This window comes from Glarea lozoyensis (assembly GCF_000409485.1).
Source record: "Glarea lozoyensis ATCC 20868 chromosome Unknown GLAREA4, whole genome shotgun sequence".
Lineage (NCBI taxonomy): Eukaryota > Fungi > Ascomycota > Leotiomycetes > Helotiales > Helotiaceae > Glarea > Glarea lozoyensis.
Genome location: NW_007360999.1, coordinates 103,961 through 118,517, shown reverse-complemented (window position 1 = coordinate 118,517; position 14,557 = coordinate 103,961). Strand labels below are relative to the sequence as shown.

Here is a 14,557-nt window from a genome sequence, read left to right as displayed (position 1 = left end):
AGCGTCTATCCTCTGTTTGCCCTCCATCTCCTGGTGAAAACCCAGACCATGGATGATGAATGCCCAGATGCCCAGCCAGAGTACAACACCAGGGCTCTTCGACCAGGGTCATGAGTGCTCTCCTGGACCGTCCGGTAGCGAGGTAACCTTAACCAACAGGTAACCAACGCCAACGCCGGGGTGATTTAGGGATGCTTCTGGGATCTGCTGTGCTCCCCCAGGCTTGTCGATGGAAGTTTTCAGTTGAATCATCACTGTCGTTGGTCGTGGCAGCGGTGGTTCAGGGTTGACGGTCAGCCGTGTTCAGGGTGCTTAAAATCCAGGTTTCTCGGCTTCCAGGGCATCGACGCGGTGCATGTCAGATGCACCCCGATGCACTCACCCAACAGCGTCTCCATCTTGCTGCTCTCGACTGGGTTTACGGGTGTCGCGGGATTGGCGGAATAAGCGTGAAGCTGGGATGAGAAGGAGCTTGGCAGAGGACAAGACAGGCTCGCGGATGCGGGAACCAACGATTCGATGCTCAGAACTCGACCAGGCCTCGACTGGGCGGAGCGAAAGGGGAATAGCTTCAACAACCATTTAATGACTACGGAGGGTCCCTGGTTGGATCGACCAAAATAGCTCCTCCGCCTCCCGCTCGAAGCCATGAACAGCGAGAACAGCCTCGACAAGCGTCCAAGCATACGAAAGGATGACCTGTCGGTGTATATGATGACGGTCACGACGACGCAAACAACAATACACGAGGAAACCAACGAGAATACCAACAGCTCAACAGCTGACTGGAAATTGCGATGACTGTGAAGGCAAAGTTGGGATGAGAGGCATTGCTCCGTCGGTCGTTTACAATATGGAAAGCTGTGCTGTTGGCAAATATTCCGCCATTATTCACTCGACCACGCTGCGCCCATTCCCAACTATTCAGAAAATTCTCCATACTGGCTGAAAAGATCGAAACCATTGCACGAATCAGACTTCAACGTCCCGCCTTCACATTGGAGCTGAACTTTCTCAATGGATACGTACCTTAGCGGACGCCCATTAATTCCAGTCCAATGGCACAGATTTGTAGCTGCAGCATGCACGGCAGATGAACCACTAAAAACCCAATATCAACCTCCCAAAATCAACCAAACAGACCGCTCCAACACGCAGAAAATTCCCCTTTTCGCAAACTCTGCGGCTGTGTTCCTGGTCCAGACCTTCGGAATCAAAGGCCATGTCACCCAACAACGTCACTCGGTGAGCGCCATGTCAGTAAACTTTTGGCGCCGGTAACGTGCTGTAAGGTGAGACGATCCTACCGGCACTTGATGGTTTCACCAAGTATCTCCCATCTCGACCCAGCAATCGAGGAGGCTATAACCTTACGGAGTCCCGCAAAGGTAATGCGTGGTGTACGAATACACGAGGACGAGATTGAGCCGCAGCGCAGCATCGGGGTTGGAAAGGTTGGGATAGCACAGCTCACACGCTCGCTTCAGCGGTACCAACAACAACAAAACAACCTCACCTAAGCATTTGCCTGCGTGCATGTTGGATTTTTTACGAACGTCATCGGATTCAACACGTGTGGGGAAAGCCACTGGCGCAATCCGGAGTATGTTGCGAATATTCTGTTACGGCTGGACAGTGGACAGGTCGAACCGCTGGTTCGTCCAAGATCCCGTGTTGCATCGATACGGAGTCCTCTTTCAGCGCGTTGCTGGCAAGTCAAACTGTAGAAACGAAGTCCGAGCAAAACGGCGGGAATCAGACGGATTTACGATCATCACCAAATTCAATCCACAACGATCTTCAAAGAACTCGGAACCTCAGAATCACTCGTCTCCAATAATCAACATCTCCACCCTCCGATCATCTTAAGCTTAATCTCCTCCTCCCCCCAAACTTAATTACGATCGCCTACTATCAGCCAATCCATCCCAAAGCAGCCCAGCAACGTCCCAATATTGGACTGCAGACGCCAAAACACCCGCGAATCACCGACGCAGGGCAAAAGGATCGACAGCTTGGATGCAGTTGCGGGTGTGTCAGGTCATCTCTCCCTTGTACGCGCCACAACGAGCAGGCCATCTCGGCTTGCGTCCCGAGAGAAAAGTCAGCAGCTGTGCGAGCAGAACCTGTGAGCTGTACTTGGTGCATTTCGAGTACAACACCGGGTAATGAATCGTGGAGAAGAAGATGAACCCGTATTCCCTTGTATCCCCCATGGTACGAACCCCCTCTCAACGAAATGGGTTCTGGAATGTTTTCTCTGCTGTCGTGCGATGGAATTCGTTTCTTCGACCACCGCATTGCATGATCTCGCCCACACCACACACACCGCAGAACCAGTGATTGTCACCAGGTGCAAATAGTGGTGACCACACCATCCAAACTCATACGCCACGTCCTCCAAAATAGACACATGACGAGATTATCATATCGTATTCCCCCCAGTATCTTTATCTGGCTTCAATTAAGCTGTGACGCAGCCAGCTGAAGCCCAATCCAACTTCATGGGTTTTTAGTGAGGGTCCTGTAATATGTGCTGCTCATAAGCAGCCACGGTCGCAGATCTGGAGATCCTATGCAGGCACGTGCAGGGATCCTCGGAGGTGATGTTTTCCGCCCAGGAAAAGACATCGAGAAAGAAGACTTGCTCTCGAGTTGTTACTTACACGTTCCAAGTATTTTTTTTCATCTGAGCTTCGCGACCATTGAATGGAAAAGCTGAATAAGTCGTAAGTAAGCGGGCTAAGGGGGGAGCAACGGATCGGCTCTCTAGTTTCCGAACTTCCGACGCAGCGCACCATTTATTTGACAAGTGCAGTAGTGCTGGGACATGCGGTCTTCGGCGATGGCTTGGCGGTGGGTTTAGGTGATGGGTTTACGTTTTTTTATTTGTGTATAAAGGGGAGAGGTACGAAGGTACTTTGGTACGGAGGTACTTGAGTATTTAGGTTGGTGAAGTTGTGAATGTACTGGTACCTATCCCTTTCCTCGCAAACACCCGACACGAATCTAGAACCCCATCGCCCGAAACGATATCCCCTTAAACACGGGACGTACACTAAATTTCGACCTTAGGTAGCTATATATACGGGGTTAGAATACTAAAACAATTATATATAAATAATAACTAAATTAACCTATTTTATACCTAAATAATATAATAAAAATACTCTAATATACTAAAAGAGACTCTATAGATCTAGATACTCTACGACTAAATATTAAGCTTATTAAAAAGGCGGAGAATAACTTTATTTCGATATAAATCCCCGATTTTTTACTCTAAATTATACTACTCGAGAATACCTCTATTAATAACTCTATTACTATCTTTTATTTATATTATCTTAAGTAGTTAATAGACTAGATAGTTAAGTATATAAATAGTTATAGAATAGAGTTTCTAAGCTTCTAGAAGTCTAGTTTAAAGACTAGACCTTAGTTTATAATCTACTATAGAGAGATTTATTTGTTTTTAGTACTTTAGATTTATATAACGTAATATATTAAAAATAAGGTCTCTAATTACTAGGTAATAATAGAAATTAAAGCTTATTATACTATATCTTAAACTATAGCTCGAGATAGGTTCTAATAGCTCTATTCGAGCTATTATTATACTCTATATACTATTAAAGATATATATAAAAAGGTCGACCTACTAAGCGACTATATTTAGTTAATTAACCTTTAAATCTAGAAGTCTATATAAGATCTAGTAATAGATAAAGTAATTAAAAGGTTTACTAGTCGCTTAAAAGAAAAAACTATAATTCTAAATAAGCCTATACCTATAGGGCTTAAAATCTAGGTTTACGCCTAGAATAGATTTTTCCTAGTTTAGGCCTAGTATTATTCTAGTAAGAAAAATAGCTCTATAAAAGTATAAACCTCTCGAGAACTAGAAGAATCTAAAAATAAAAAGAGGGGTAATAAAATATAGGCCGTTATACCTTATTTATTATAGAAACTCTCTATTACTTAGTACTACGTTTTTTTAGATAATCTCTTTACCTCTACTCTATTATTTAAGCTACGACGTTCTAAAGAGTTTACTACTATAAGTACTTATTAGATAAATAGTAGAGTAGTATTAGAGTTAATTAAGAAAAAGAAGAAGAATAAGAGAGAGAGTAAGATAAAATAAAGTACTTAAGTCTCGCTTTTTATAGAGAGTAAAAAAGTACTTTAAATAGAGTAGAAAGATAATATCTTTACTCTAATAATAATAACGTTCTTTAATAGTAAGAATTAGGTTATTAGAAACCGTAAGAGGCCTAGAGAGTTATTATCTAAAGTAAAGATAGCTAGAAAGCTATTCTAAGAATAACTAATAAAGAATTTAGCGATACTTAAGATCTATAATAAGTATAATTACTATATAGAAGCTATAGATATAGGAGACTAATTAAAAGCTTATAATAAGGGCGAGCGACTAATTAGAAGAGAAGAAGCTAAAGTCTTTAACTAGTACTTATTAACTATAGTCTTAGTTAATATATATCTAGTTATTATTTATTTAAGAGACTTAGATAGCTCGGTTAATTTAAAGTCTTAGGACAACGTTTGTAACTAGCTAATTAAGGCGCTTTTAGATATAGTAAAATACGAGAAAGTACTAAGAAAAAGAGCTTATTTAAGAGTAATTAGTTCTCTAATTTAAGAGTCTACAATAGCTTATTATTATATTAAGTTAGAAAGCTGTAAAGACTATACTACGTATAAAGGAATTTAGTTTTTAGATCGCCTAGTAAAACGAATTATACTAGGCGAAATTATAGCTAATAACTAGTAAAACTTAGTAAGAAGAACCTTTCTATAGGGCTATAAAGAATTTAACTTCTTACTCTATAACAATAGTAGTTATTTTAACCTTTATTATAGAATTTAATAAAAAACTCCCTCTTTTTACTTAAAAAGCTATATTACTATTAGCTCGCTTAGTATAGTCTAAGCATTTTACCCTACTGTGTCTAGCCCTGTGTTTAAGGGGATAGCAAAAGCAAATATAATACTAATGTTAGTTATACGAATAACAACTATTCTTTAGCAATACAATAATATCTAGAGATTATTGCAATCAAGCATTTCTTCAAGTTTCAACTATCTCTCTAGTTACTAAAGTATAGGTGAGTGAAATATAATAACCGACTCATCATAACCCTCCTCTAAGCGACAGGATACCCGCATAGAGGTAGACCGGTATGTGCCGATGTACATCTCTTATTCCTTCCCCTTTTCTCCTATGTTTTCCTCTCCTCCCACATTTCGTTTTGGAGACTCTTATTCTGTCCAATCACCTCTTGTTGCTTACTTGTCACTTTGTCTTTTTTTGGTCCCCGAAAATTATGCGATGGTGGGAAAAGGAAGAAGAGGGTTTGCTTTTTTAGGGGTTCGCATGAATGGAAAGGAGGAGAGAAGGGATGCGTGTCATTGAAGACAACACAGGATGTTTGTTTTTCGAAGGGGGGGGGAGGGAGAACTTCTTTGGGTAGGGGAGATGGTGGGAGAGGAGGAGAGAGGAGATTTGAGACTCACGGCATTCCTAAATTGAGACAGGGTTTTGAATGCACGTGGTTGGGCTGTGGAGCGGATGGGGAATGGGGGGCGAGGGGGGTGGTGCATTCCGTGGAGAATGTAGGGTATGGAATTGGGGTGGTGGAGATGGGGGGAGGATTTGGGAGGTAAGAGATATACAGTGGAACGATTTGGAATTGATCTCAGTTGTGTAGGTGGTGGAGATGGAAAGCGGTAAGGCAGAAGGTAAGAGGTCAGATTAGACTAGTAGTCATCCATTGAAGATCACCATACTACACTCCTCGTCGTCCCATCCCCTCAATCTCTAAAAGTCATCCACGGCTAGAGTCATCACACGTTACTTCTCTGACGTCAGTAATCACACCATCCCAGCGTTTCAAAAGATCTTTGGTTATTTTTACGGTCTAACCCATTAATGTAAGAGTATGAGCTGTGTATGTGTTGTGAGCTGTGGATTTGTGTGTTTTTTGGGCAGGCAAGGATACACTATAGGGCAGATTTATTTAGGGACCGTGAGTGGCTGTTATGTTGTGGTTTGTAGTTTGTTGATGTGGTGTGTTGTGTTTGTGTATGAATGGATTAGATGGGAAGGGTATTGATATTTCGAGAATGAGGGAAGGACGAGGGAAGGTGTTGGATAGAGTAGATTGTGTATTGTTTTGTGGTGACTTTGCACATGATTGAAATTGGTGTCTCTGGTTCTTTGGATTACTGGGGGGGTGGGGGGTGAGGGACGCGTGTGGTTGGGGGGGTGTTGTTGAGAAGGAATGGTTGGGAGGAATGGTTGGGAGGAAAGGATGGAGTTCTGAGATGAGGGTTATTGAAGAATATACTTTACGTGTACGAGATAATTTACCTTTTATTTTTGGAGGTCGACTTGGTTTAGGTTCGTGGACGTTGTATTCTCGTTGGGATAGCAGTCTTGGATATTGTGACAGGGGGCTTTTTGTGTGGGGAAGTTTGGTGGGGTGGAAATAGGTGAAGGAATAGCTAGAGTTCTAAGATACAAAGATTTAAATAGAGTACTTTTCACTTACACGACTTAATTTACTCTATTTCTCTTGTTTACGTCGATCTAGTTTAAGTTCGAGGCAGCCGTATTTTCGTTGGGATAGATATCGTAACCCGCATTTTTGTCTATTCAACTTCCACACACGAACGCCATTCCCGATCTCAACACCTCATTAAATAAACTTACTTGAAATACACCCTTCTCATCCCCTCCACCTCCCAGCTCAACATATATTCTTGAAGCTCGTCTATCATCCGGATATCCAAACGTGGCCGAAAAATACCACTTGCCGTAGCATGATTGACCGCTGAAATCGCTTTGAGCGGAAAGCTGCACCTGGGTGGGAGGGTATATCCGGGTGAATAGTGCATGGGGTTGGAAGTGTGGTTGAGAGGTGTGATTTTGGATTCTGGTAAACGAATTGAAACGCGGAGTCATTGTTGAGGTGTTTTTACTCAGAGGATGGATATCGTATTGACTTTTGGTCAAGATTTTCAAAGCTGGTGATGCGCTGACAGAACGATGATATTGGGACATGTTTGAGTGCGTGAGGTCTATAGCTGCCACACCAGTATCTGACACGATTCTCTGCGCGCCCCAAGTGTTCCTAAGTGAAAACCCTAACATCACAATCTTATATTAAAGAGCTGAGATCACAATGATATTGCTCGGGTCTAAGGCTCTAGTCTAAGAGAAAATTGCATGTTGAAACAGTTGTTATGTTGTTAAAATCTTAATTGCGATTTTGGACTACGCAGAGAATTGTGTTAGCCACTGATGCCGGGGTGGTTGTTGCGTAGTTGCTCGAAAATTGAATGTAATAGGATTTAAAACCGTACTGGACTTAACTCCTGTACCGGCTTAAGGCCCCCCGGGGTCCCTGAATACTTCGGCCACAAGAGTGCTTCGTTTTTGGTCATAACTGTCTCCACATCTAGCTTTTCTATAAGTGGCTTCCATAGAATTACATGGATAATAGTGGAGATTTTGAACTCATTTACACAGTCTCGTGGATCACCACCCCGGGGGGCCTTAAGACGGTACAGGAGTTAATGACTTCTCGAAACTTGCTGTTTTTGCGCGAAGGGGATTTAATTTGTCTTTGGCTGTTTTGTAGAAGTTGAATGTGGGGGTGAATGGTACGAGACAAAAGTATGGAGAAGACAGTATTGGAGCTCGACAAGTTAGGCGTTGTGCTTCACTTTTGGAAGGGAGTTCTAGTTTGTCAAATATGTTTTGAATGGATAGACTAATATCATGATTATCATCAAATCACTTCCCCACCCCCAGAATCACACCTCCGCCAATAAACCATTGTACCAAATTCCCATCACCCATTTCAAAACCAACGGAAGTTGAAACGCATCTCCCAGCACACCATCTGAATGCCCCACGTCCTCAGCATCTAACAATGTCTATCCGGCTTCCTCACCACAACATTATAGTGATCCGTATCGAACTCCTGGCCACAAACCTGAGTAAACATTTCCCAATTACACCAAGTGACGAGATCCGTGGCATAACTAGCGATGTACCTGCAATTCGGTCTTATGCCGTAATTATTCTGCCATTCATTTATTAGTTTCTCTTCCCCATCCCCCGTCACCAGGAGTTGGACTTACATCATTGCACAAGATGATGGCCGAGTCGTACGAGCACGAGATCTGATTGCACGTCCGCGGACCGACGTCGCAGATATCGAATCGTTGGAGATATCTGATGCCCTCCTGGATGCGGTCAGTGCTGGCGTATTTCCAACCCTGCGCGTTGTTTCTGCAGCAGCTTCTGCCGTCTTTGTTGCGCCGGCTCAGGGTAGTGGTGTTAGAAAGGTGAGCGGATTCGGTGTGAGGAGTGTCCAGGTAGGCCGTGAGGTTGAAGGAGGGGTGGAGGGCTGCGTAGGCGGCGAAGGCTTGCTGGGGAATGGTTAGTGAGGGTGGGGATTTGGGGAAGATGAGGTTACGTGGTTTGTGTGAGAGGGATCGAGAAATGTGGTTTGGGAGTTCTTACCTCGATGGTACCGTTGTATTCAAAGTAGTTTCCGTCGATCTCGCCTTTGAATTGCCATGGTGTTAGGGCATAGGGAAGAGTATCGCCGCTTCGATGGACGGTGAGAGCGGTTGTGGATGGCGAGAAGGTTAGGAAGGCGAGAAGACTGAGGAGGATAGTTATGATCATGTTTGTGGCTAATGGAATGAGTTTCTTGAAGATGTTTGGAGATGATGAAGATCTTGAATTGAAGACAGATCTGATGATGAATGAGAGTGTGAAGGAGATAGAAGAGAAGGTCGGAGGAGACGAATTTATAGCTGGTCCAGGTGGGGTCTCGCTGCCTGATTAGGTGTGAGCAGGTTGATTTTGTTGAGAGTTGTGGAGATGATAGCTAACAACTTCACTTCTGAAAAGCTGAGGGTCGCAGACTTGAGTATTTCAACGTGGTGTCCAACTTGGTATGTAAAGTGTAGATCATGTATCAATGTGTCTTTAAAGGAGATGCGGGACGCCTGTCTATTGTTTCAAGCATTTATCTTTAGACTTAACATTCCCAAACTTGTCTGTATGAGCAGAATGGTTTTATTGGGCGACATTATCAAACTCTCAACACTTCGCTAACCTCAAGAGATAACCTCATAATTTCCCGCTCAGGAGCTCATCTATATGAACACATCTTCAATTGGACTTTTAAGTTCAGCCTGATATCGCCTGATTGAGTGCTGTTTTCTGTCAAGCCCCGAACTAAACAATTTGGACATTACTGATCTGTTTCAGAAGACCAAGATCCGCCGTGCCAGAGAAGTAGCGAGAGTCTTCGATCACCCTCGATTATGTTTCCGAGTGAAGCGAATAGGTTTGAAGAGGAATTCCGAGGTTACATATTTGACGGGCAATTATTCTGTCATATCGAGGAGCGCAAATTCTGGAAACCTTTCAGTTCAAATGAGGGCATTGAGAGGAATGATATGATTGTCGAGGGGTCGACTTTAAGCGATGAAATGCGTTGGAATACCGAAGAGGAAAGGATAATTGATGCAAATATGGTGCTCTAAAGTGACATGTATTGAGTTTTCGTAGATAAGAAAAACTTGAATGAACGTCATAAACACTCCTCTTATCTTTCCCATTTGAATTTTACAAAGCAGTGTGGCATGGCTTGAAGTCAAAGATGACACTTCGAGCTTTACATGTGTGCGTCTATCTGAACAAACCTATCGAAATGTTTGAAAGAAATAGTAATCAAAATTAGCACACATGTGTCCCAGAAATAGGTCTGGAGGGACATGATTGATTTAAATCAACGTCACAAGAATGTAGAGAAATCTTTGCGTAATCCAAAAACAATACGAGTCGTGATATAGTCCGCAACCTGAATATCGTTTATTGGTCTTTATCATTTGCATAAGACGGCTGGAAGAGCTGGTGATCACTTTCGATAAAAATGTTGAAGGCCAAAATTTGGAGTTTGAGCTGTTCTCATTAGAACCAATTTTCGCGGAACTTGACTCATGTCGAATAGATTCGTGATTAGCACAGTTGAATTGTGGTTAGAATTTCAACTTCGATCATGTCTCTCGAAGTGAAAAGTCACTAAATTCTTATTCCGAATCTCACTTCAGATATCTCGATCTATCCACATAAGGGGGATATCATTGCTTTACCATTTGTGATACCGCATAAGGGCTGAAGTTCTTGAAAAGTTTAACTCTTTTAATTAATCGCTGATTGACTGATCATCCCAACATCCTCCATCGCTGCAACAAAAACGTCGCTCGCAGCATCTTACGTTTTGGTCGGCTTTTGTAGTCTTACATACTTTTCCATGGTCTTCAATCGCTCAGAAATGTCTCGAAGCTCTTGCTGAATGTCGTTTGTAACACTACCCATTTCGACCGTTTGCAATATTTCCACCAATCTCGCCATCAAACCATGCCATACCTCCAATATTTCCAAGCGCAGCTCGTCGTTTACTTGCCATACCTCCCAGATATCCCTGATACATGCCTCCTGCCTTCTATCACGACAGAACGTGTAGAGATCGCAAATCACGAGTTGCAGGTTGAGTGACTGGAAAACACAAACCACCAGAGTCACCAAATAAACCCTAGGGAACATATTCGGTTTTTCAATGTACTCATTGACGGTAACATGTATGGTGTAGACGAGACTAGCCATAAAGGAAATTGCGTAAAAGACTTCCCAGGTGTCGGCGCGGGACCACGGTCGGCATGTTCTGCAACATCGTTCTACTAAAGCAATTGTGTCAATGCTGTAAATTGCAGCTCTAGGAACGTTTGTACCTGGCGATATTCTGTAACGAATCCAAAGAGTGAAGCATTGAACGAGGAAGTACATAAAGAGCCAAACGATTTGTTTCAGAAATTCCGCCAAGGACGTTGGATCACTACTCGGGGACTCAAGCGTGCTATTGGCGAAGTAGTGTCGACCACTGAATTCCGTGTAATTTGTCATAACGATGATCAGCGGATGAGGTGAGGTTCTTGATGATGGAAAGAGTGTTGTGTTTGGCTGTCGAAGGTAATCCTGGAACTTCGCAGAAGGACTTTCTCCATGCAAACCTTTTCCACTCACTCACAGTGAAGACTCGAAGCAGCTTCCTGCAACTTGGACTACTTGCACCTGCCTCAGGCAAGTGGTTCTTCTAGACGTTGCAAGTCATTTGATTTGCGACTTCCTCGAAGTGTAACCGAGTACGCAGTCCAACTTTCTTGTGCATTGACAACTGAATTAACTTCACTTTCTGGAGTGATTCCATTATCATTGATTACCATTCTTTGACACGAAAACGATCAGCATAAACCACTAACACATTACCGATAGATTCAATTGTTGAATGTTCGACTTTGAGTTCACGTGTCAAGACATGAGGTCGAAATTCCACGAAGTGAGACAGACCCGACACAATCTCTAACTGCCTGTAAGAATTCGAAAAGCCCTCATTTTTTTTGATGCTCGATCACCAGCGCTCAATCATCATAAGCTTCACGAAAACATGGCACTTTCGGAGTGTTTTCACATTATAACTTTAAACACTAAAAACATAAATTCGAGGACCTTCATAATCGTAATTTCAAACTCCATTTGCTCACCCAAGATATTTCATTTCATCATCATGCCTCCATGGTATCCATACATTCATAAATCGTTACACCCATTCATCTCAACCCTAAACCCTAAACCCCCTCACCACCAACCTTCTTCTTCCCAACCCCCGTCTCCCCCGCCAACCTCTTCCTTCGACATAAATGCAGCTTCACCGTCCAATAAGCCTGAAACGGATACCACACAACACAAATCCCACCGATAATCAACTCACCCCTCTCAAGCCACGAACCAGGAGCCACGTTTTTATTCCTCCCTAAATAAACCTCGGCCGCCGATTCGAGATTCCAACATATCCAGAAAAGGATAATGTACATGATCTTGAGGTATTCTTTATCGTCAGAGAGCATAGTGTGGATTTTGGTGAAGAGCGGTCGTACTGGGTTGGTTAATTATGTATTGGCAGAGGGTGGGGGGGTTTTACTGATTGAGACTTTGGATAGTATGAGGTTGAGAATGAAGTGGCTGATGGAGATGAGAGCGAGGAGGTAGAAGAAGCATCGCCAGACCTCGTGGTCACTCAGGATGGAGGTCATGGTGCTCCAAAATTGGACGAGAATTGGCGAGGCGCCCATCTCCGTAGCCTTGTTGTCGTGTTGAAGTTCTTGTGCCATGATACTCGCGATATAGGTACGTGTAGACGACAAGAGAAGACTCAACTCGAGAGTACGTGTCTATTTCACTGATCGTAAGATGCTGTGGCAGTGCTCATTGGAGATTGTTGGTGATGTTGGAGATGACGGGTCGTCGTCGTATAGTCTCATCTGGTGTAACGTATGTCAGGTGTAAATACCCAAGCGAGCCAATATAACCGTTGCCTAGACTTTGCAGTATTTTGGGAAGCACGAGTGAGTTAAGAGTGGTTTGCACTTAACATGAAATATTTTGAAGATTTTTTGAAACCGCTTCGCCATTTTTGTCGTGGTTGGGATGGAGCGAGTCGTGCGCCTTAAATTCTCGCTGCACTTCATCGAAACAACCTCGAATTTTTGAATACCTATCAGATTTACAGCTGAACCGACTTTCTGGTGTCAATTGTTTGTAGCTGAGAATAACAAACGGGAAAGATATGAAGCTTTTGGTTGTGAAGAGGCTAAATACATTACCTGACGATATACCGATAGATGCGATTAAGTTCAAGCTTGCAGAAGATACCTCCCCGTGATAGCTCAATACAGGGAGGCTTACAGCAAAGCAGTCCAGCAGATTGTCTGTCTGCATTTTCTGAGGGCTGTTATCTCTTGCTAGAAGAAAAATTCGGAATAACGAAAGAGCGGGAATATCTTGAAGAAAGAGGCGAAAGACGATGTTCTCGATTAGTTGCGTCGACCAACGCACAGCAACGGATTTCTGCTAAATCCTTCTACATTTCCGCGTAGTCACTACATCTCTACTGTCCATGATTTCTTCGTTCGTGATCAATTAACTTTGCAAAATGAAAGATCCTTCCACCCATTCGAGTACGATATACGAATACGCTCCCCTTTGATATCATCCGTGCACATTAAGCAAGCTGCATTTCAATCCGAGGTTACACCATCTCATGCCCGACTTCCTTCGGATTGGTACATACAATCAAGTCTCCACTCAGATATTTCCTAAAAAAAGATATATGTCTGTGGTATGTCATTGCCTCGAATCACCCTGGAGAAATCCAGAAAGTGAGCTCAGGCTTCTCGCTTAACGAGTTAGTCCCCCCCTAAGCCTCCCTCGACCTCCTGATACTTGACTACCACCCGTCCTTGCGCAAAACAAATTTATTTGCTTTCTCCTCTATCTGCTTTCCAAGAATAGAAACATCTTCCCACATGGCATATCTAAGCGTTCCCGGAAATGGTGTAAATCCAGGTAAGTGTTCTAGCGCTCGGGTTCAGGAGTTTCGACTTCCAACCGGGAGAAAGGATAGTAGCTTTGAAGATAATTGAATTTCCATCATATTCGTCGGGGCGAATTATACATCATCATTCCTGAAGATAGTCAGCATTCTACGCCGGCGCGTGTTGCATTGCAGTCCTCAGCGATGCGGTAGCTTTTCAATAACGGACTTATGAGCTTATGCTCACACAATGATTCTAATTTTAATAGCAGGGTGCTAATCTTCCACTTTGAAGACGTTTGTGTTAAATAATTAGTCGACCATTTACTTTGCCATTTTGAGCAGAAAAAGGATCAGTAAAGCCGCGGGCAAGTGACCTGCTTCTTCAGTCGTATCGATCATGCCCTTGCTAGTGAAGTCCATTCTTTGGAGTCAATCCGATGAATCGTACAATCAAAAAGCCTGGCTTGTCGAAACAGAGGTCAAAGCTAATCTGCTGAGGCTGTGCTATAGTTCAACGACAAAGCCCACGGAATCCACTGTCCGCACAATAGAGGAACGAGATGTGAACAGCCTTTTCATTACGAGATTCTGGAAACTTGGTGGTATGAAGAGGTATCCATGCGTGTTATTGAAAGCTACTGTTAATTCTAAAGGTGCACAAGGTTAACGAGGAGAGGCAATCGTATAACTAGACCACGACGAATACGATGAGGGAAAGAACTGCATGATAGTAACTGCCAGCGGCATATCTTTTACACTGAATTAAGCTTTGGATTAACCTAACGGGAAAAGCTACGAATATGTACTCCGCTTGATACGAACTTCATAGCGCAGTACCAACTTTATATTCGCTTAACGCTTTGGACATATTGCGTACGAAGTAACCAATGTGCCATGGAGTGAACGCAAAGTTCCAGAACCGAGAAGTGTGTGCTCGAAGCCATACCTCGCTTTGCTACTCGCAGCTTGCGTACCTGGCTACATCAGAGTACAGTACAGAAAATGGCTGTGCAAGTACCAAATACGTACTAACGCACCTCCACTTTACGCTCGAACTGATTCCAAAGATATGA

At 43.1% G+C, this 14,557-nt stretch overlaps 5 protein-coding genes across 5 annotated transcripts; 1 reads left to right on the top strand and 4 right to left on the bottom strand.

Moving 5' to 3' along the window:
• Positions 1-378: 378 nt before the first annotated feature.
• Positions 379-582, bottom strand: GLAREA_09382 (uncharacterized protein; the record flags this gene model as incomplete). The annotated part of the gene is made up of 1 exon (XM_008085979.1): positions 379-582. One exon carries the CDS (start codon positions 580-582, stop codon positions 379-381), a length of 204 nt encoding a protein of 67 aa, XP_008084170.1.
• A 7,373-nt stretch (positions 583-7,955) lies between these two features.
• Positions 7,956-8,725, bottom strand: GLAREA_09381 (uncharacterized protein; the record flags this gene model as incomplete). The annotated part of the gene is made up of 3 exons (XM_008085978.1): positions 7,956-8,114; positions 8,173-8,463; positions 8,558-8,725. 3 exons carry the CDS (start codon positions 8,723-8,725, stop codon positions 7,956-7,958), a joined length of 618 nt encoding a protein of 205 aa, XP_008084169.1.
• A 647-nt stretch (positions 8,726-9,372) lies between these two features.
• GLAREA_09380 (uncharacterized protein) lies at positions 9,373-9,594 on the top strand (the record flags this gene model as incomplete). Its single annotated transcript, XM_008085977.1, has 1 exon — positions 9,373-9,594. The coding sequence occupies one exon, from the start codon at positions 9,373-9,375 to the stop codon at positions 9,592-9,594; it is 222 nt and encodes a 73-aa protein (XP_008084168.1).
• Positions 9,595-9,922: 328 nt separating this feature from the next.
• Positions 9,923-10,717, bottom strand: GLAREA_09379 (uncharacterized protein; the record flags this gene model as incomplete). Its single annotated transcript, XM_008085976.1, has 2 exons — positions 9,923-10,012; positions 10,355-10,717. The coding sequence occupies 2 exons, from the start codon at positions 10,715-10,717 to the stop codon at positions 9,923-9,925; spliced, it is 453 nt and encodes a 150-aa protein (XP_008084167.1).
• Positions 10,718-11,736: 1,019 nt separating this feature from the next.
• Positions 11,737-12,279, bottom strand: GLAREA_09378 (uncharacterized protein; the record flags this gene model as incomplete). The annotated part of the gene is made up of 2 exons (XM_008085975.1): positions 11,737-12,044; positions 12,090-12,279. 2 exons carry the CDS (start codon positions 12,277-12,279, stop codon positions 11,737-11,739), a joined length of 498 nt encoding a protein of 165 aa, XP_008084166.1.
• Between the last annotated feature and the right edge of the window lie 2,278 nt (positions 12,280-14,557).